At 40.3% G+C, this 21958-nt stretch overlaps 1 protein-coding gene across 1 annotated transcript in view; it reads right to left on the bottom strand.

Moving 5' to 3' along the window:
• F13A1 (coagulation factor XIII A chain) overlaps positions 1–21958 on the bottom strand; it is a 163051-nt gene that overhangs the window by 46652 nt on the left and 94441 nt on the right. The window contains exons 9-10 of the mRNA XM_017970932.4: positions 3620–3723; positions 2197–2285 (exon numbers count right to left, since the gene is read on the bottom strand). Coding sequence (XP_017826421.4) covers positions 2197–2285; positions 3620–3723 — 193 coding nt within the window. The remainder of the gene's footprint in view (positions 1–2196; positions 2286–3619; positions 3724–21958) is intronic.

The raw sequence follows: 21958 nt of genomic DNA, 5'->3' as shown, positions 1-21958 counted from the left end.
AGAAAGGAGTAATTATAATCTGCAAATCCTGATGACATCCATAACACCCCGATCTATATTTAATAATAGCAAAAACTGTTTGCATTTACAGCTATTAGGCAGCTCAATTGTGGGGGGAGGTCCTTCTTCTCTCCTTCTTCACAGCAATAAAGCATAATGAAAAGATGAAAACGAGGCTTTGTGGGTTTAAAAATGATCTCCTTGTAAGAGGTTCTCTTAGTATCATAAACTATCAAATGGCAGCTGGGAAGTTTGCGGAAATCTTCAAATCCCAAAGTGAAATTGAGGAGATAAAATTCCAAGTCCAGTAAGCTCAGCCTCCCAAGCCTTCTATAAGCCACTCTGGCAGATACAATGAGAGCAACACTGGTCCTTTCATGGTTTCAAATTCCTGATCTTGCTGTCTAAATTTTGATGCTTATTTTGCCTTCTAAATATTAATATTTCTCAGTCCTGCCTCCTCTTTTCCTCATTATGGACATTTGTCTAGCTCGTGCCCTTTCCATCTCTGGCTTGGAGGGATGACCAGCCCTCTAGATGTTCCTCACAGCTTCGTGACAACCCCTCCAATCCATGTTCCACAATGCTGCCAGCACCCCGCCCAAGTCCACACCCAGTGTCCTTCACATATAGGAAGGACAAGGAGCGAGGTTCTTATGGTGTGAGGAACCCCACACTGAGTTCCTTTAGCCTCCACCTTCCAACACCCTGACGAATTCTTGGTGATCTACTGAATCTGCACAGCTCTATCTGCTTCCCCTGCACAGCATTCAGAGCTCAGATCATCCCCCTGTGTAGCACTCCTCCTTTCCTGTGGCTTGTTTCTAACCCTTTGCCTAATCATCCCTCCTTCCCATGTGGTCCCACAGTTCTCTGCTCCTGCCACCTGGGGATACTTCCACAGGCATCCTCACTGTCTGTTCCCAGGTCGCCCTTCCTTCCTAGACACTGTCTTGTGGTCTTTTCCATCCTGCTTCAGTTCTTGGCCTCTACTTCTCCACTCATGAACCCATATGAATGCAGATCTGTGTTCTATAAACCACCCACCTAACAACTAATTCCATAGCATCACTAGTATTGCTGTCACTTCATGTTTGGTGTGTTCATGCCGTCACACCAAATATGTGTGTATTAGAAATGTTTCTTAAAGAGTTGAACCTCAGAATTCCCCCAAGTACAGTGCCTGGTGTACATTAACAATAACTATTTATTCCTCCTAAAGTATAGAGTGCAGTGGTTACCCATACGCGTTCAGTTATCTGCCTGGCTTCAACTCTTAGCACTGCTATTTAGTAGTTAGATGATTGTGAGAGTCACTTAACCACTGTTTGCCTCAATTTTCTTTTCTGTAAAATGGGGACAATTATATTCTCAGTTTTAGAGGGTTGCTAAGGCAAAGTGAGCAACATTATTTCAGTGTGTTTATTGGCGCAAAAATACCCTGGGGAAATCCTGCCTCTCAGTCTTTCAAGCCTTCCAAGGCTGGCAGCCCAGCCTTCTCCTTTACCCAACATCTTTTACATTTAATTTGATCTTCAGAGCTCTCCTTAAGTATCCTTTACTAACCTCTTCTGCTTCCATCCCCTGCCTAGTTCCTCTGAAATTTCGGAGCCTTTGCCCAGGCATTCTCATCAACCCTGTAGTTGGGCTCCCTTAGAGCAGCCTCCAGGCTCCTCTTCCTCCTTTGGCAACTCAGCCTCCCTCCCTGGCCACAGGCAATGGTGTGAGATGGAGGGACATAGATTTCCAAGCCCAGGATAAGACCATGATTCAGTGTGTATATATGGATTTTGTCCTACATGGATTGATGGGTTAGTCCCAGAGGGAAGTTGCATGTTCTCAAATTTCAATTCATGACCCGCCTCTACCAATGGTTAGTTGAGTCATCCATTAGTCACATAATTTCTCTGGAATAGTTGATACCTACTTCATGCGTGTCAAGAACTAAGCTAATGTTAGTAAAGCATTTACTTTTGGGGGTAGGGAATCCCAAAACATCAAGGAAAGAAAAATGTTAAACAGGAACTGCATTTAGCATTAACAGCCTGGAAGTTGGAATGATGACTAGTTATCTTTGTCAACAGGAAGCATACACTATGTACCTGGAAATCTTAGAAGTAATAACTTTTAGTTTATTATTTCACATGTTAAGAGGTTGGGGAGGAAAACAGCACTTTCCTCCAGCTTCCCGCTTACCTCTGCAAAAACAAAGGGTGCATCAAATTGGAAGCAGACATGGCCGTGCTTGATAGCTTGAACCGAGGCGGGGCCACACCGAAACATGCCTGCATCACACAGAGGAAAGGTGGCGTGAGTTTGTCATCTCCATTTCTGTCCAGATACTGCAAGATTCATGGCACTGAGGGTGACTTTATAGAGACCAGTGTTCCCAGGTTCATTGCTGACTTAGCCCAAATGCTTTCCAAGGCTCAAGAGGATTTTGTTGGCCATACCTCCTCAAGCCAAAAATTGAAGCCATGGATAAATAAAAGGCAACACTATTTCTGCATCTACTCTGCCACTTACAGACACATACCCAGATATGTTCCTGCCGAGCAGGTGTCTTACACAAGTATTTATCTCTTGTTCAGGTGGTATCTGAAATGTTGGAAATGTTGACGTGTCCTCTGTCGTTGTGTTGCTGTTTGTTTTGCTTTTTGTCTTTTGTTTTTGGATATTATGAACTTATGTCAAGTTTAACAGGAGAATTTGGACATTACCTATGCATTTTGGCCATGCCCACCATGCATTTAGGAAGTCAGAAGGCCCCTGTTACTCTTCTAAAATATTTCAAATTTATTAACCACCTATCCATGGTTAATAAAAGATTAGCTGCCATTAGTCCCCTCTAAAGTGTTCCCATAATATATATACCAGAACACCAGAAAGTGCTAAACTTTCTTCCTTAAAACCTAGGGTTATAGTATGGTTCTATATTATATGAATATGCACTGAATGTTTATGCATGTGTCTGTGTGTACCCGTCAATATATCAACACCTGAGGAAATAAACATAATATCCACAGTCTACTGATTCTTCATATTATCAAATTAAAGAGAGATAGAGGCTTATGATGGGATTTTATAAAAATCCGGAGGAGGTCAGAGCTGTAGCTGTTTAGCATAGTTGGCAAGTTAGAAGACAAATACCCACATACTCAAGCTTTGGAGGAAATCACACGACATAAAAGTAGGCCAGGTTCTGGAAAAACAACAATTTAAAGGATGATCTATAATTATGTTTCAAGTTCTCGATTTTCTCTACTGCCTTATATCTTATCAGTGCATACCATGAAGGGCTGAAGTATAGTTTATAGCCTAGTAAAAATGCTTACAGATATTTTCTCTCCTGTCTTCAAAACTGCTTAGCAAAGCAAGAATGGATGAATTATGTTGTTTTATATTCTTTTTCTAAAATTTGTAAAATAATCAGGGGAAAGCTGGCTATGGAAATGAAATTAAACCTTATTGGAAGGTAGCTAACACTGTGCCTGCGCCCAGGAAGCACGCTTCAGATGTTGGCTCCCAACAGGCATGGTTCCCGCACATCAAATGCAAGCAACAAGCAAAACAAAGATCAGCAATGAAGCAATTTCCATGAGGGAGGACATGGTTTTACCATCGCTATTTTCCTGGGGGGTGCTGTCCACAGCTTGCCAGCCTCCAAATCCAACAGGAAGGTCAGGCCTTGTCATCCATGCTTCATTCCAGCAATGGTAGTTCCTTAGAAACACAAGCCCAGGGAGGTTAAACTTCCCTTCACAACCAATGCACCGAGAGATCAAGAAGTGATGCCAAATCCTGTGCATATGCCATCTACAGATAATTGGAATGGATTAAGCCAAATCTGGGGGCTCCTGGAAATATTCTAGGGCTCTAGACTTGAGTTATCTGGGCAGATTCATTCTTGTTGGTATCTCTAGGGGCACTCACATGGCTTGATGTCTCTCTCCCCCTGCTAAGAGCAGCTTCAAGGCCACCCAAAGATATTTGAATCAATGCATTAAACGATTTTAATCTTAACCATTCTCTGCTGACTATTGAAACAGAACTTACTATTACTGAAGGGGTAGGGAAGAAAAGTTAACCAAAATGGAAATATTTATTTTGAACTTTTTAATGTAATTCCCATTTAGAAAAAGCATTGTGGCAATTAAACAATAAATACGTGTGTTTATGGCCTTAGACCACTGCCATAGAAACTATAACAATTATCACTGATTATAATTTTCTATAATTTTCATCTTGTGTCCAACAAGAAGAATAGGTTGTCAGGGTGAATATCTCTTTACCCTTTATTAAAGGTGGGAAACTCAGGAGCTAAGGGCCATGGAAAACTTCTTAGAACTTTGAATATGACCCTGGAAGCAAGAGCAATGAATAAAATGTCATCATGAATTGTATTATTATGTCCTTGGAAAGACCTGAAATTATATGACAGTACAGAATAAAATGAGAGCACATTAACCCCTCAGCACTATAGAAACTGTTCATATAGTAACAAAGATTTAATAATGCAGTGAGGTAGTTACTGCAGTCTTTGGTTATGGCACTGATGAATTTCAGGTTCAGCTACCATGGGTCCCTTCCCTAGATGCCCTTCAATGTCAGTTGTTTGTCCATGCTCCCATCTTTCTCTGAGTGCAGCCCATTTCTGATTTGCTCGAGAGATATTAATTTCATTATGTACCCACTATGCATCAAGCACCTTGCTAGGTGCTGGAGATTCAAAGATAATCAAAACATAGATTCTTACCCATAAAGTCCCTCACAATCTAGGAGAAATTACAAACCTGTACACCAATTATCAAAACTGTCATAGGTTTGCTGTGAGACTTAAATAAGTTAATACATGCATTTCAAACAGGAACTAGCATGTGTTAAGTGCTCAAAAATGGTAATACTCAGACTTCAAAAAATAATTAATTTGAATGATCCATGGTAAAATGGAAGTTCATTTGGGGTGCCATGGAATCTCAGTGGAGCAAGCTGTCAGGGTGTTTGGGAAGTGGTATTTGAGCTGAAGCTCAAAATATAAATGGGAGTTTAGGAGGTCAAAAAAAGGAGGAAGAACAAAGTTGCAGTGGCATGAAATAGCCACCATGGCATGTTTTGGGAACTGTCTGCTGTGTGTTGTGGCTGAAGCATAGCACATGTGAATATTCAGGTGCATAGGAGGAGAATAGTGATGGCAGGCAATGCATAGAGCCAACAAATACACGTAACACTTCCTTAGTACCAAGTGCTGTTCAAAAATCCTCATGCATGTTAACACATCTGATGTCCTAGTACCCTATAAGAACCATCTATTCTTTGAAGATACACTAAAGGCTTTGGAAATTGAAGCTAATTCTAATAGTCTATAAATATCTGGATATAATGATATATGTTCATCATTGCCAAGGCACAGAAGAGGAGAAAATTCTTTATCTAACTCTAGAGCAAGAAAAAGATAAATCTCATTTCACAGACAAAGAGAAAAGACAGGAACGTGAGCTTATCGAGAGCACACCCCTGTTGGAATGGTTTGCTAACAACTATAAAAAATTTGGAGCTACATTGGAAATTGTCACAGATAAATCACAAGAAGGGTCTCAGTTTGTGAAGGAATTTGACAGAATTGGAGGTATCCTGCCTTACTGAGTAGATTTCCAGGGAATGGAATACCAAGGAGGAGACGATGAATTTTTTGACTTTGATGACTGCTAGGTAGTCGACAGGGGTCCAGCAAAACGGGTCTCACCCTCCAGCATCCAACCCAAGGAGCATAGCATACCCACGATGGAATCCAAACAGATACCTGTCTTACGACTGGCACATTTCCCAAACTGAATCCATGAGCACTGGATACTGAAGAGAAAACTGAAGCAAAACAAGACCCAACCCTACACTTCTGTTTGTCATGGTGTTGGTGCAGCAGCCTCAGTGGAGCAAAGTGTCCAGGTATTTGGGAAGTGATATTTGAGCTGAGGCTCAAAAGATAAATGGGAGTTTAGGACTAAGTTCCTAAATGCCACTTTGGACTAATTTTTAAAAAGAATCCCAGTTTTTACTTTGACTTGATGGTGAAATTGGTTGCTCTTGTATTTTATGAAAAACAAAATGATCTTTTTAACCTTCATACATAGAATCAAAAATACTTTAACTGCTGTAAACATTTAAAAGTTAATAGAAACGAGATCATACTGGTTTGTTTCTTATATTGCTTGGAGAACAATTAAATTGCTGTACTTTGCAGTGACCCATTTACATGGCATTCTCAGCTTAGAATGCATAAGAAGAAATACATGTGGTGAAATGTTGCAACCACTTCTCTCTTGGTCTCTGTTTAATGTTGAAAGGGTGAGCTAATAGGAGGCAATTTCAACTTCACTCCCTCATGCTACCCATCCCTCCCGCTCCCCGCCCCGCGCCAGACTGGCATTGCAAAATCAAACTGACTCATGAAGAATTTGGGCCAGTATACTGTTTACTTCCATCTGTTTGCAGACATATTTGTACCCAGATTTTGGGAACCCTTTGTATTGATGTTCTGACAAAGGTCCCTATAACCTTAACCCACTCAAAACCAGTTTGGGATGGATATGATGGGGCTTCTGTGCTCTTGCTGGGATTGGGAGAAATAAAACATGCAATTTAAGTGGAAATGAAGAAATTTAAAGAGGGTTTTATTTTGCTTGGGTCAATCCTTGTTAAAAGGGAGGTGGACGTGTTTTCCTTGTGTTGGATGGCATGAGATCATGTGAATGTTTTGATTTATTAAAATGAACTGCAAGGTTTTTCACAGGAACTACAGACGTGTATGACTGCATGTAATTATAAACTGCTGACTTCTTGGTGGGGTTGGAGCATCCATTTCAAATGTGAGACTTAACCTCTCATATGAGAAATTAGGGACAGGTTGGAAGAGATGGGACACAGCTTCTGGCACCATGGACTTAAGACAATGTTGGATCCAAAAGTTGGCCTGAAACCCTAAAACTTATGCTTCACAGCTGGCCTATAAGTCAGACTTGAACACCGCTGAACATGCAAGGTCATGGCGTGCCCGAGGTGGTGACAGTGAACAAAGTGTACAGTATGTGCCCAGTGGTAGCAATGGAAGAAAGTATACCAAATGGACTTTGAAGGACCAAAGCTTTTAAAAGTCAACTGGTATCACCTCCACACTGACTAGGGTAGTGGGGTGCATTTGGTTTTCAAAGCGATTACTTAGAACACTTTCGTGTCTGACCACAGTCCTTTACTGACTTGATTCAGTCACTCGTGGCTTTATTGGGCTGAACCAGCTCCTTGTTCCCGGTTACAGACCTGCCTATTGTTCTAATAATCCTGTTTCACTTGAATGAAGGGAGTATGTCTTAAATGTAAAGTTTCTGGTTCTCACACTGTACTCTGAGGTCCGAATACTGCCTGTCAGTGTGTAACCTGATGTCTCAACCCCCAGTGAGAAGAGTCAATTCTTTGGTGTTCATCAATGTGGGAGACTTCACCAGAACAGGCTTTTTTTGCTTTGGGCTCTGCTATTTGTTTGCAGAACACCCAAGAGCAAGCAAACATGTTCTCTTCACATCAGTAGAGTTTTGCCACTGTAAATTAGTCTGATGTGATATGACAAGACCAGAGAAATTGGATGTAAATTTACATTTTTGAATATGCTTATTGTTTCACATGATACATTTAAAGTATATAGCTCCTTTTGTAGTTTTTATTTTTACTATTTAAGTTTGGAAATGGTGCCAAACTTTTGTATTTCTTTAATCAATGTGGTCTCTTCAGTGATATATATTGCAGTATATACTGAGGTGTGTATCAAATATCTTAATATTTATTACACTTACACATACAAATGCAAATAAGAGGGGGTGAAAACCATAGCTTTTGCAATCTCTATAGCCTCTACAGACAGATTCTAAACAGCAAAATCTTGGTGTTGTGATGTACAGAAATGGAGAAGAATATTAAACCATATTTAAGAAAAGACAAAACCATTCTATTATAATTATCCCCAGTTTATAGGGAAGTTGAAACCCGGGCAGGTTAAGAACCTTGCAGAGGTCACACAGCTAGTTAGTGATAGAGCTCTGAAAGCCATTCTCTTCAACACTGAGCTATGATATAGGTGAGGAGAAGATTGCAAAATCCTTTGATGTCAAATTAAACATTTGGGCTTTATTCTCAGGCAATAAAAAGCCATTGGAATGGTTTAAGAAGAAAAGGTAAACTTGTAAATCTCTGTTCATGAAGATGGATGGAAAGACAAGGATGGAGGTTCAACTGAGTCCTCCCTTGCTGTCCCCCACCCTTGAAGAACTGCAATAGTCTTCAGTGGACCAGAAAGGCATTCAGGTTGCCATCATCATGAAAAGGGAGAGGAGCTATTGGGAGGTACAACCCACAGGTTTAGGGAGATGTGAGGGACTTGGATGAGTTGGGGAAGACTTTTGCCTCTCCAAGGAGTGTGATGGTTTTGTTTACCAAGACTGTGAATAATAATGGAAGAAAAGAAAGTCTGTGTTGAGGCTGGTGGTGATGGGTGGGTGATCACCCAGTTCTGGACAGGATGAGCTTGAGTGCCTGTGAGAAATCCAGGAGGTGAGGTCTAAGAGGCATTTTTGTCTACACTTATGCTCTGGATTGGATGAAGAGGAGGAGGAAGTTGCAGAAGGATTGGTGGGTGGTGGACGAGGGTTGAGCAAAACCAGCTGACAAATGAATGAGGAGGGGAGAAAGAGGTAGGTTCTTCCTTAACAGTGACCTAGAGGCTGGGCACAGTGGCTCACACCAGTAAATCCAACATTTTAGGAGGCCGAGGCAGGAGAATTGCTTGAGCCCAGGAGTTTGAGACCATCCTGGGAAACACGGCGAAACCCCGTCTCAATTAACAATACAAAAGTTGGTTGACCTGTAGTCTCAGCTGCTTGAGGCTCTGAGGTGGAGGGATCACTTAAGCCCGAGAGATCAAGGCTGCAGTGAGCTGTGATTGCACCACTGCACTCCAGCCTGGAAGCCAGAGTGAGACCCTGTCTAAAAAAGAAAAAAAATGCGAACTAGGTTGTAAGAGAGAAGAGAAGATAGGGCAGTGGCAAGCATGTAATTCAATGCATGGAAGGCTGTTTTCATTATTTTTAAATTAGAAGAAACTGAGGCATGTTCATGGAGGAAGAACTGGTAGAGAGAGTGGGAGTAAAACGGAACTCAAATATCAAGGATGCAAGAGGATGAGGCTGAGAGCAACACCCTAGACAGGTGTAGGAAGCAAGGCAGGGTCTGCAGGGAGAGAGGGGTACAGATGTGGATTGGGGTGAAGATGTGAAGGTCTCGGAGCAGGAACATGGGATCAGTTCCCACCTGAGAGCTTCCATCTTTGCTTAAAAGCTGGAAGGAAGGTCACTGTGCATGATAGACAATGACTGCTAGCCTCTTTTCAGAACAGTGAAGGCCACCCCATCAGGCAGAGGGACCCAGGGAAAAACAGCAATAAACATTTGCAACCCTGGATCCTGTCCTGCTTCCTATACAACCTGAGGTGTTTAGCGACCCTGGCTTTCACTGCTACACCACTACCCTGGATTAATAGGCTCCAGAATAGCCTTATTTAAATTCAAATCTCCTTGGCAAGGTTAGCCTGAAACAAGATAAATATGCTTTGCACTTCAGATCTCAAGTAAAGACTTTTGTTTGAGGATAATCTTTCTTTTCAAATGACCAGGATCTGGGGAAAAGTTTCTTTTCTCTCACCCTGACATCCAATTAGATACACGTGATTTCTCCTAGTTTCACTCATGGCTGAGATGTTATCTGTGTATTTTGGGTGGGATAGTTTCATAACAGGGTCAGGAACTTGCAGGCAGTGGGTGAGGTGGGGAGGAAGCAAATGCTCCCAGTGGAGGGGGCCTCCATCAATAGGTGGAAAGCTAATGGCAATGGCTCAGCTCCTAGACAGGCCATGAGCAGAGCAAGAGGGCGCTACCTCCACAGCCTTAGGGATCTCTTTCACCATGCAATCATCTCTACCCAGGAATGGCTAGAGGAATTGTGTCCTCAGTCACCCATGCCTCTAGAATTTCCATTTGGCTGACATTACACAATTCTATTTAAGCATGCTCAGTTTTATACCCCAAGTTCCACCATGAACGGGGCTAATGTTTACAGACATTTCTTGTTTTTTTTTGTTTTGTTTTGTTTTTTCTTGAGACAGGGTCTCATTATGTTGCCCAGGCTTGTCTTGACCTCCTGGCCTCAAATCATCCTCCTGCCCCAGTCTTCCAAAGTGCTGGGATTACAGGCATGAGCATTTTACAAAGATATTTAGCATTTGTGATGCAATTCACACGTGTCAGAGGATCTAAATTTTGACATACAGTGGTGTCATTTCCCTTTGGGTAGGAAAACTTCCTTTAGCATGTCTTTAATTTTTTAAATGGACACATAGTAATTGTATATTTTATGGGGTACAAAGTGATGATTTCATATATATACACAGATATGTATATATATATATACTTATGTATATATGATGATTATATATATAAATCAAATTTATATATAAATCACATTGTGGGATAATTAAATTAAGCTAATACCATATCAACTACCTTCCATTTTTTTGTGTGTGATGAGAACATTTGAAATTTACTCTCCTGGCGAGTTTGAAATATACAGTACATTATAATTAACTATAGGCACTATGTTGTATATTTGATCTCAAACACGTATTCCTTCTGTACAGACTTTTCCCAATTTCTTCTACTGACTCTCCAGGTTGGAAAATATCCACTGATTCCGGAAATGCTACTTTTTATTCTAAAGCTTATTTGTCTAGATCCATGATAGTTTTCCCTCTTCACCTTGCAATTTCATCATGCATTTGTAGAGTGCATGAATCCACTTTGGGGGCTCTGTTTGTCTCATTCTTCTCCACATCTCCAGCACTAGAGCAGGGCCCAGCCATTAGGAGGTGCTCACTAAGTGTTGGCTAAATAAATCGTGAGGACATCTAGTGAGGAAGTTCTTATTAAACCTTGGCTTATTCGTTCCTCTTTAAGATTCATGCTTTTCTATTTTCTCAGAGCCTTCATTTGAAACTTGAGTTCTCACTCTACAGTCAAAATGTACGGTGTCCTTTAAAGTAAAAAATTCTAAATCTCCAAAATGACCTAGTTTTCTTATTGCCTCTTTCTACAGAAGCAGTATAGAGATTACAATAAAGGCCTCATTTCATTGAGAGTTGTTTAATCAAGATGAGAAAAACCTTTTGGGAAGATAACGATGGAGATGACAAGTGAAGAATACATCTCTGCTTTATGTTGCTTCCTGTGTGTTCTGTGCAGTGACAGCTAGTAATTTTTAGAACTCTTCTCAAGGATGCTAATAATTCAGCAGTATTGGTACAAAGGACTCACAGAATCTTCACCAAAGACAGTGATTCACTAGAATAGCAGCACCCTCCCTGCTGGGGGACCCTACATGGGACGTCATAGCATTGGTTTAGTTTATCTTGTGATTCAGTATATCCATGTGCTTTGAATTTGCGCACAGGAAATAATCACACACATGCAAAGACAATTGTGTTATGTAAGAATGTTCATCATAGTACAAGAAGGGGAAATTGGAAGCAGCCTAACTGTCCAATGTGTTAGCAACTATTTTGAAACAGAGTAGAATGCTACTCAGCCATAAAAATGCAGGTCTATATTGACCAGACAGGAAAGACGTCCATGGCATATTAGTTTTTCAAAGTCATACAACGGAACAGAATTTTAAATGACTCCCACTACCCTTCCTTTTCTATTACTCCCTCCCCTGAGTTCAGGTGAAATCTATAAGCAGAATGGGATAGTACTCCTGTGACTATGTTACTTTATGCATCAAGGAGGATTTTGCAGATGTAATTAAGTTTACTAATCTGTTGACTATGAGTTAATTAAAAGGGAGATTATCAGGTGGGTCTGACCATATCAGATGAGCCCTTTAAATCTGGGTCTAGAGGTCAGAGACAGAACAAGTCTGGGATTCAAAGCAGCAGAGACATTCTCCTGCTGGCTTCAAAGAAGATAGAAGTGTGTATGAATTCTACAGCTGCAAGGAACTAAATTCTTTCAACAACCTGAACGAGTTTGGAAGAGGACTCTGAGATTAGATGGAACAACAGTCCCAGCCAACACTGATTGCAGTTATCTGAGACCCTGAGCAGAGAACCCAGTTAATCTGTGCTCAAACTCGTGACCCACAGAAACTGATGATAAGTTGTGTTGTTTTAAGCTGTTATGTTTGTGGTACTTAGCTATGCAGCAATAAAAACATGCATACAATATACAAAGAGACATATCACAAAAGGGTTAAGGAAATGTTATGAATTTTCTGAGTAGTTAGAAATAGATACTTCTTACTTTGGTACTTTTCTGCAATATTTAAAATATTGTATAATAAATAGGTGTTAGGTTCCCTCTGAAACACTGAGGACTATTTATTTATTTACTTATTTTTACCAAAAACCAGTAGAGCACAGTAGTTCAAAATCTGCCTTGGTTCTGGCTAAGGTCATATCCAGAGGTATAGGAGCCCATGGGCTGGTGAAGAGCTAGACAAAGAACACAGCTGAGACCAACATGGGCTTCAGGGTGCTATGTGTTTGAAGAAAATAAAGTGGTTAATTTAAACAAGGAGTCCTTTACTGCCCTTAACTTGGCTAACTGCTTAAACACTCCACAGAGTCATTTCATTTATAGTCTGCCCAGAAAGTTTTAGAGAAAAGTAGTACATAAAAGGGAAGAAAGAGATATGGGCTTGTAATTTTGTTTGTGCAGCTTTATTAGGGCTCAGGGGAGAGCACAAACAAGATCAAGAGAAAGCCCCAGAGGAGATGTCTTGGACCAACTTCAAGTGTAAACCAAGTGTTTGAATTCTTTTATAGCAAAAATGGCAGGGGGTGAAAGAAAGGCACTGTCTATCTTGCAAATCATCTGTGTATTTGCAGCAGATGGGTGTAGCCCTTCTTCTCTGGTTCTGCTAATATATTCTGAATACAGGCAACAATATTGCTGACAATAATGACAGCACATCCTGGGATTATTAAACTCTGGCCATTTCAGGGGCAGTGGGGATAGGATGGGATTGGAGTTGTTGGAAAGAAGTGGGAATAATTTGGTGGACTCTGAGGCTTGTCTAGCAAGACATTTCAAAGTGGAAATGAAAGCCTGGGCTGAGAAAAAAAGCTTGTCAGGAAATGTAATGAAGGAAGATGACAGAAAGGAATTATTCAGAGGAAAGGAGGCATGCTGCAGGAATCTTTGATGGAGCTGGGAGCATGACACTATTTCAGAATGCAGCTGTTGATTGTTTGAGGCTGTTGGAGTGCTGAAACCAGCAAGGGCATTTTTTGGATGTTCACTGGCATCATGTCAAAGGCCAGCAGTCCAGTCAGGTGGAGACCAGGCCAGTGCCCCTGTCCTCTCTGGGGCTGGGCTGCTTCAGTTCCCTCTGGTGGGGAGTTACCTGAAGAAGCCCTGGGCAGGCAGTCATGAATGGCCTCATTTGCATAGCAATGCTATACTGGAGATAAATGGAGGGTGCCATGAGCATCCCAGCTCAGTAAAGGATGCTGTTATAGGAATCAATTGACCACCAAGAAAAAAGAAGAAATGAATGTGTTTATTCTTGCTTTTCCTATGAAGGCAAGGGATTTTACAAGTCTCACTGAGAAGTCGAGGTTTAAGTACAATCTACCATGACACAAGAGACCCTGATGGAGGGGGTTGTGATGCGGGTGCACTTGGAGAGGTACTGTAACTCACATCATGAAACTATGAGGTGTATGTATAGTAGGCATGATAGTCAAAACCATTAATAAGTGCTCAGACACAGGCATGAACCAAATGGATGTGGCAACCAACTGGGAAGGACACCAACTCTAAATGAGGTTCTACCAGGCATCCTGGCTGAATGCCAGATATCCCCTCTCACATACGCGCTGCAGAAGTACTGAATGAGTTTCCAGCCACAGAGTCTTCTGGGAGTCAGTCTTTCCTTAATCCTCAGAGTACAACCTTCCCACTCTCTTCCTAAGCTTCCAAGAACAGATTTCTTGGATATTTATCAAGAGAATTTTACAGTAGCTTTGTTAATAGCAATTTTTAGAATATTAGAGGCTGGTTATCCAGGTTTCTGTTTTTCCCTCCTTTCATTTTTCCCCATAGTGTGATTATGTGTTTTTTTAAAAATTTTTCAGTGTATTATCCCCAAATGGAACAGGAAAAGAATGAAACCAAATTTGGCAAAAATAAAACACAAATTATAAAACAAAGAAAACCAACAAAAATTAGAGTAAAATGTGTTCAGAAAGCAGACAGCACCCCGTCATATACACCACATTTGCCATCATCGGTTAGCAGAGAGCCCTCTCTCAGCACTGCTGGGTTCCCTCTGCTGGGTTCATTTTGAAAATGAAACACTAACTCCATTTTACCACTCTGGCATAGCAAGCCAGGAATTAATATCCTGAAAATGAAGAAAACACTGAATTTTGTGAGAATCTGTTTGTATAACTCTAATGTATAAAAAAGTTTCTATCATAAATTCTGGACCAGTGTCTCCATAATTATTGAAGAAGGTTAAAAAAATTCCAACCAATAGGCCCAGTAGGTACCAAAGTTACTGTTTTGCATTATAAAGCTATTTATGAATATGATATTCTACAGTTGATGGTTCTTATTTTTATAACGTGTTCCTAGAGGTATTATTAATTATATTACAAAAGAAATTAAATTACATTCAGTATTGCTTAGGTGGTGCATACTTTATTAGTTTCTAATTATTTGAAAACTAGTAACCTTCAAATGGTATATATGATGACTCTTTTAGGCAAAAATTATGATTAACCAGAGCATGACTCCATTGCTATTTGGAGTGTTTTCTACACGGTTTATTAAATGGGTCCCACTTTTTCCTGCCTTTCTGCCTAATTTTTCGAGAAGTAATTACAATGATCTCTGACATTGTACCCCCAAACTCCCCTTTGTTTACTCTCAAGTAAGACTTGAGTGGAATGAGGGCTTTAGGTACTCTTTGGAGACATTCCAGCAGCAGGAATGGATGAATGCCTGAGAGGAATGGGAGGAGAATCTAAGGCAGTGATTTCTAATCTTCAAAGAGCAATGCCCCCATCTCTTTTTGAGCAAATATTTTTAACATCCCTTCATTATGATGAAACAAAATCCATAGATGGCTTTCTACATGCATAGTTTCTAAAAGAGCAATATCATGCCCTATAATGTATGGAAGAAATGGAGAAATAAAAGGATATACGTATGATAATATATGTTTCAGGAGGTATACATCAGGAAGACTATACTATTTGCCAAAAATATTCTTACAAAATGTAAAGCACCGGAAGCGTATGGTAGGCCTCCATTTGGAAGCACTTGTATAGTGGTTAAGAGTGGGCTCTGGGAAACGTTTCCAGAATGGCAGAGCAAGGACCACTGGAAATCTGCTCCTCCACAGAGCAATGAGAACACTTGTCAATATAATCACAACTGACTTCTCCAGAACTCTGGAAGTGAAGCAACGACTTGCAACAATCTGAGGGGCATTTATTCAAGAAAAAAAAAAAAAAAACAGAAAAATCTCAGTAAGAAGAGTGAAGCAAGAAGAACGACTTTGTGAAGTTTTAATTTGCCTTGTTCTCACCCCTCCTCCACAGCAGTCTTAACAACCAGTAGCCTCAGTAGCTTTTCAGACTTGCAGCCTAGAAACCAATGAAGGGAAGAAAATGAATACTCCAAAAGCTCTTTTTTCTGTTTGTTTTCCAAATTGCCACTGTTTAACTTGCCTGGTGGCTCTCTGAAAAACGCCATTCTCAGGGCTTGTTTTTATTTTATCTGATTCATAGCTCATTCTGAACCGGCCCTATTCCTATGATGCATAAAAATAAAATGGCCAGATGCGGTGGCTCATTCCTGTAATGTCAGCACTTTGGGAGGCTGACTCGGGTGGATGACAAGGTCAGGAGCTCGAAACCATTCTAGCTAACACAGTGAAACCCCATCTCTACTAAAAATACAAAAAATTAGCCAGGCGTAGTGGCACGTGCCTGTAGTCCCAGCTACTCAGGAGGCTGAGCCAGGAGAACCTCTTGAACCCGGGAGGCGGAGGTTGTAGTGAGCTGAGATTGTGCCACTGCAGTCCAGCCTGGAGACAGAATGAGACTCCCTCTCAAAATAAATAAATAAATAAATAAACAAACAAATAAATAAATAAATAAATAAATAAATAAAAGCAAATGTTTAACATTGCAAGGTCTGAAGGGGCAATACCACTTGAGATTAAAAAAGGGCTACCCAAAAGACTTAGAAAGAAAAACCAGGGAATGAGATGTCCATAGGAGGCTTGGCAAAACTCTGACATAGATGACTAGAAGCATGTGCAGGGCTGTGAGCATGCCTACAACAAAAGCCCCAGGAAGGTCCTAATCTCTCATCTCTGGTTGATCTCGAGGCTCTGTCCACACAGGAAGTGAAGGCTAAAGAAGAATTGTAAACTGCCTGCTTGAGAATTAAAGGCTTTCCCCAACAAACACACAAAGCTACTTGGCTAAAGCTGGGAAGTTTTGGGCTCAAGGTACTTAAAGAACTCTCTGTTCAATTGTTATATGACCCCTGAGCTAACTCAGCTCACTTCAGTGGCCATACATGACAAGGAAAATAAACTTTACAGAATTAGTCCAAGAAGGTCACTGAATAAACCACCAGCAGCAGCAGCAGCAGCAGCAGTAACAACAACAGCAAACATCAACAATAGATACTAGAGAACAGGAAATCTGATTTTAAGAGTTGCCACATTATATTATTTTAAGTGTCCAGTTTTCAACAAAAACCACGAGACACAGAAAGAAACAGAAAAGTATAGCCCATACACAGAAAAAAAGAGCAGCCAAGAGAAATTGTTATTAAGAAAGCAAAGATACTAGACTTACAAGACAAAGATCTTAAATTAGCCCTTATAAATATGTTCAAAGAACTGAAGGGAAATCATGAGAATTATGTCTCATCAAATAGAGAATATGATGAAAAGATAGATATTACGAAAGGGAGCTAAATAGAAAATCTGGCACTGAAAAGTACAAGAACCAAAATGCAAAATCCACTAGTTTCAACAGTAGACCTAAGCAGGAAGAAAGAAGAATCAATGAACTTAAAGGTAGGCAAATTGCAATCATCCAGTTTGAATAACAGAAGAAAACAAAAACAACCAAAGCCCGGGAAAAAGGTGAGATGTTTCTGATGCAGTTGGTGAAGTATATTAACATTTTCCTAATAGGAGTCCCAGAAGAAGAGCAAAGAGAGCAAGCAGCAGAAAGAATAGTTGAAGAAACAATAGCCAAACATTTCCCAAATTCAATGAAAGATATTATTATATACATTGAAAAAGTTCAAAAACTCCAAGTAGGATAAACTTGAAGATAGCTACACTTAGACACATCATATCCAAACTGTCAAAAGCTGAAGACAAATAGAGAATCTCTTTTTTGCTTTCTATCTTTTTCAAATCTCACACCTGTGTGAGACAAAAAATCTCTAAGACAGCATGAAAAAAATGATTTACCATGTGCAACAGATCATCAGCAAGGTGATTTAAGTTTTCTCTCTTATAAGCTCTCTTATTTTTTCTCTCTTCTCCACTTCTATTTATACTTCACACATACATAAAAAGTTAACTCAAAATGAATCCCAGACCTATATGTAAGATCTAAGACTGTAAAACTCTTAGAACAAAACAGAGAAGCAAATCTTTGTGACCTTGGATCAGATTATGGTTTCTTAGATATAATACCAAATGTAAAGCAACCAAATAAATAATTGAATAGTTGAATTTTATAAAAATTAATGTCTTTAGTGCTTCAAAGGACACCATTAATAAAATGAAAAGAGATCCCAAAGATGATAGAAAATATTTACAAATCACATATATGATAGAGAGCTTATATACAGAACATATAAAGAATAGTCACAATTCAACAATACAAAAGAAGGTCAATTTAAAAATGGAACAAAAATTTCAATAACCATTTGCCAGAGAAGATACACAAATGGCCAAGAAAAACATAAAAAGATGTTCAACATCATTGGTCATTAGAGAAATGAAAATTAAACCCACAGTAAAATACCACTTCATACCCACTAGGATGGCTATAATAATAATTTTAAAAAAACAGAAAATTTTTTTTGGCAAGAATATGAAGTTGGAAGTTTTGTGTATTGCTGATGGGAATATAAAATGGAGTAGCTACTTTGGAAGACAGTTTGGCAGTTCATCAAAAAAAAAAAAAACTTAAACATACAGTTATTACACAACCCAGAAATTTCACTCTAAATATATACTCATGAGAAATAAAAACATATGTTCACATAAAAACTTTTACCTGAATGCTCATAACAACATTATTCATGAAAGCCAAAAGTGGAAACAATCCAAATGTACAACTGATGAATGGATAAATAAAATCTGGTTTATCCACACAATGAAATATTATTCATCAATAAAAGGGAATGAAGTACTGATACACACTACAACATGGATGAACCTTGAACATATTACACTAAGTGAAGGAAGCCGGACACAAAAGGTCACATATTACATGATTCCACTTATAGGAAATGATCAGAACAGGCAAATCCATAGAGAGAGAAAGTAGATTAGTGGTTGCCAGAGTTGTACAAATGGGGAGTGACTGCTAATAGGTATGGCAGAGAAGAGAGAAATACTTGGGAATATGATGATAATGATGGTTGCACAAAACCACAGATATACTAAAAATGGTCTAGTGCTGTGGCTCATGCCTGGGAGGCTGAGGCAGGAGAAGCTCCTGAGGCCAGGAGTTCAAGACCAGCCTGGGCAACATAGCGAGCTCTTGTCTCTTACCAAAAAGAAAAGCCTCCTGTGCACTTTGGGAGGCTGAGGTGGGAGAATCTCCTGAGGCCAGGAGTTCAAGAACAGTCTGGACAACGTAGTGAACTTTTGTCTCTTACCCCACCCCCGCAAAAAAAAGAAATTAAAAATTAGCCAGCTGCGGTAGTATGAGCCTGTATTCCCAGCTGCTAGGGAAGCTAAGGTGGGAAGATTGCGTGAGCCTGAGAGGTCGAGACTGCAGTGAGTCATGATCTTGCCATTGCAATTCAGCTTAGGTGACAGACATGCTGTCTCAAAATAATAATAGTAATACATACATAAAAATATACTAAAAGTTACTGAATTATGTACTTTAAGAGAGTGAATTTTATAGTATGTGAATTATATTTTAATAAAGACATTATTTTTATTTATTTATTTATTTTTGAGACCGAGTCTTTCTCTTACCCAAGCTGGAGGAGGGCAGTGGTATGATCTTGGCTCACTGCAACCTCTGTCTCCCATGTTCAAGTGATTCTCCTGCCTCAGCCTCCCAAGTAGCTGGCATTACAGGCATGCACCACCACATCCAGCTATTTTTTTTTTTTGTATTTTTAGTAGAGACAAGGTATCACCATGTTGGCCAGGCTGGTCTCAAACTCCTGATCTCAAGTGATCCTCCTGCACTGGCCTCCCAAAATGTTGGGATTCCAAATGTGAGCCACCATGCCTGGCCAGTAAGAATATTTTTAAAAGAGTGGGCTCTGGGGTCAGCCTCCTTGGGTTTGTAATTCAGGTTCTGCCATTTATTGGCTGGGACCTTAAGTTACTATGCCAATTACCTTAACATGCTGTTAAGAGGTTGAACTAAATTAATACATGTCAGCACTTAAATCAGGACCCAATGTAAAAAAAAGTATTTTGTAATCATGAGCTATTTTACTCTTTGAAGGTGGCAAATAACTTTTTTTCCCAACACCATTAGTGCCTTCAGTGTATATTCTCAGTCCTCTAATTATAAAGCTCATGGTCTAACTCCAGGTGATTTGCCTAAAACCAATGTTGAATAGCCAGAAATATGGTTAATAAGAAAATGTTTGAAAATAAACATCTTCAATAACTGTCCAGAACTGGCAACTGTGATGCATCGTAAGATAATTTTACAAACCCTTAAGCATTTTTAAGCAATGTGATCTATATTCAGAATTTTTCTTCTACACTATTTTATTTGGAATTCATTTTTAGATCATTCTGTTTTGCAGACAGTGATTAAAACTGAAGATAGTTTACAATATAAAAGTCCAACTAGATGAGTGATAGAGAACATCTAAAATAATGTAAAGGAAGAATAGCCTCAATTTCAAAAATGCACCTACAATGTATAAAACGCCATGTGAGTACTGAGGACATAATGAGAATTAGGTTAGGCCAGTGTCCCAGGTATGAAAGCTGGTTAATTTCTGCTGGAAAAATGTGCTTTGAAAAAGCTTTGTTTATAGATTAAGACCACCCATTCATTACCGCATGGAGTTTTTTTTTTTTTTTTAATTTTTTATTGGATTTTAGGTTTTGGGGTACATGAGCAGAGCATGTCAGACAGTTGCGTAGGAACACACATGGCAGTGTGCTTTTCTTTCCTTCTCCCCTTCACCCACATTTGGCATTTCTCCCCAGGCTATCCCTCCCCAAATGTTTTTCCAACCAATTCCGTTTATTCAGTGCTTGCTCTATGCCCTGCACACTGTTACATGCTGACAAAACAACAAAAATATAACAGATCAAACACTGCTCCCCCTGTGTGTGGGTGGATTCTGGTGTGGAAAAGCCAAGAGGAGGACACCAACCCTCACCCAGAATCATCCAATCAGACCACACGGACTCTAGCAGAAGAACACAGGGAGGCGTTTTCATTTAGAAGGAGCGAAGTCTTTCATTGAAAAACCTTTCATGATCCTAATAAGTGCCACCATCTCTGTCTTTTAAAATTGTTTCCATTTGACTGTGACTTTTGTATAACGAGGTGATCAAGCTAAGTTCTTCTAAGGCGAGGCCAAACCTTTGCTATCCCCCTGCCCCTCTGAGCAGCCCTGACTCCCGCCTCACTGAGCCCTCATATTTCTATTTGCTGTTTGGACTGCAGCTAAACATTAAGCAAGCGTCTTCATTAAACTGTCCACAGTGATTCATAGCTGTCTACCCCCAAGAGGTTACACATAATTCAGAACTCATCAGCACGCTGGGGACAGGCGGCCGAAATTGCTCCTTCCATGATCTACTACTTGGCATTTTCCCACTTGGGGTTTCATTTGCTACCCTGGGATCTAATGACTCTGGCCTGCTGTGCCCTTCTGAGCATCCTGAGTCCCCAGCCCTCTTCTGAACAGCTAAGGAGCCTGGACCATGGCCTCTGTTGACATCAACAGCAGGGCTGCCCTATGCAAAACTGCAGCCCCTTTGAGATGAGGCTCTCTCTTAGAGGGGAACAACCATCATTCAGGGGACCTACAGTGACAAATCAGGAAGCAGTCTGTCCTTGAGGGTCTGCAGAAATATGGGGAGAAAGGTCACAGCAAGAGACAGAGCCAAACTTGTCACTTCTGGCTTTGGAGTGCGGGGAGCAGAATACACCTCTCACACACTCTTGAACTCTTTCTCTGAGCCTCCCTACTGGCTGATTCTGGTTTTGGCAGACTGGTATCTGGCTGAGTCATGGAGAAGAGGACACCCTGAATCATTGAGACCTAACTGGACAAATTGATTGATCACAAACTGTGGAACCTTGGGACCTGAGTGTTGAAGAGAAAATAGATGGTGAAGGACAAGAGATCGTTCTCAGATCTCCTTTACCTGGAGAGGAGAGGGGCCCCAGCCACACCAACCAGGAGCAGGGAAGACAGTTTGGGGTGGGTGGGTTTGACCAGAGCCTGCAGAGGGAGGTAAGTGTGAGGCCAATGGCTCCTGAGACCCTTACTAGGAAATCCATCAGGCCACATGTTGCCAGCCTACACTATACAGACCTCACAGAGGTCAGCTGATGCCTAGCGAATCATTCCCACCCCCACCTCAGCCT

This window comes from Callithrix jacchus, chromosome 4 (genome assembly GCF_049354715.1).
Source record: "Callithrix jacchus isolate 240 chromosome 4, calJac240_pri, whole genome shotgun sequence".
Lineage (NCBI taxonomy): Eukaryota > Metazoa > Chordata > Mammalia > Primates > Cebidae > Callithrix > Callithrix jacchus.
The sequence above is the reverse complement of the archived record's forward strand: the minus strand, read 5'-3'. Positions and strand labels throughout refer to the sequence as shown.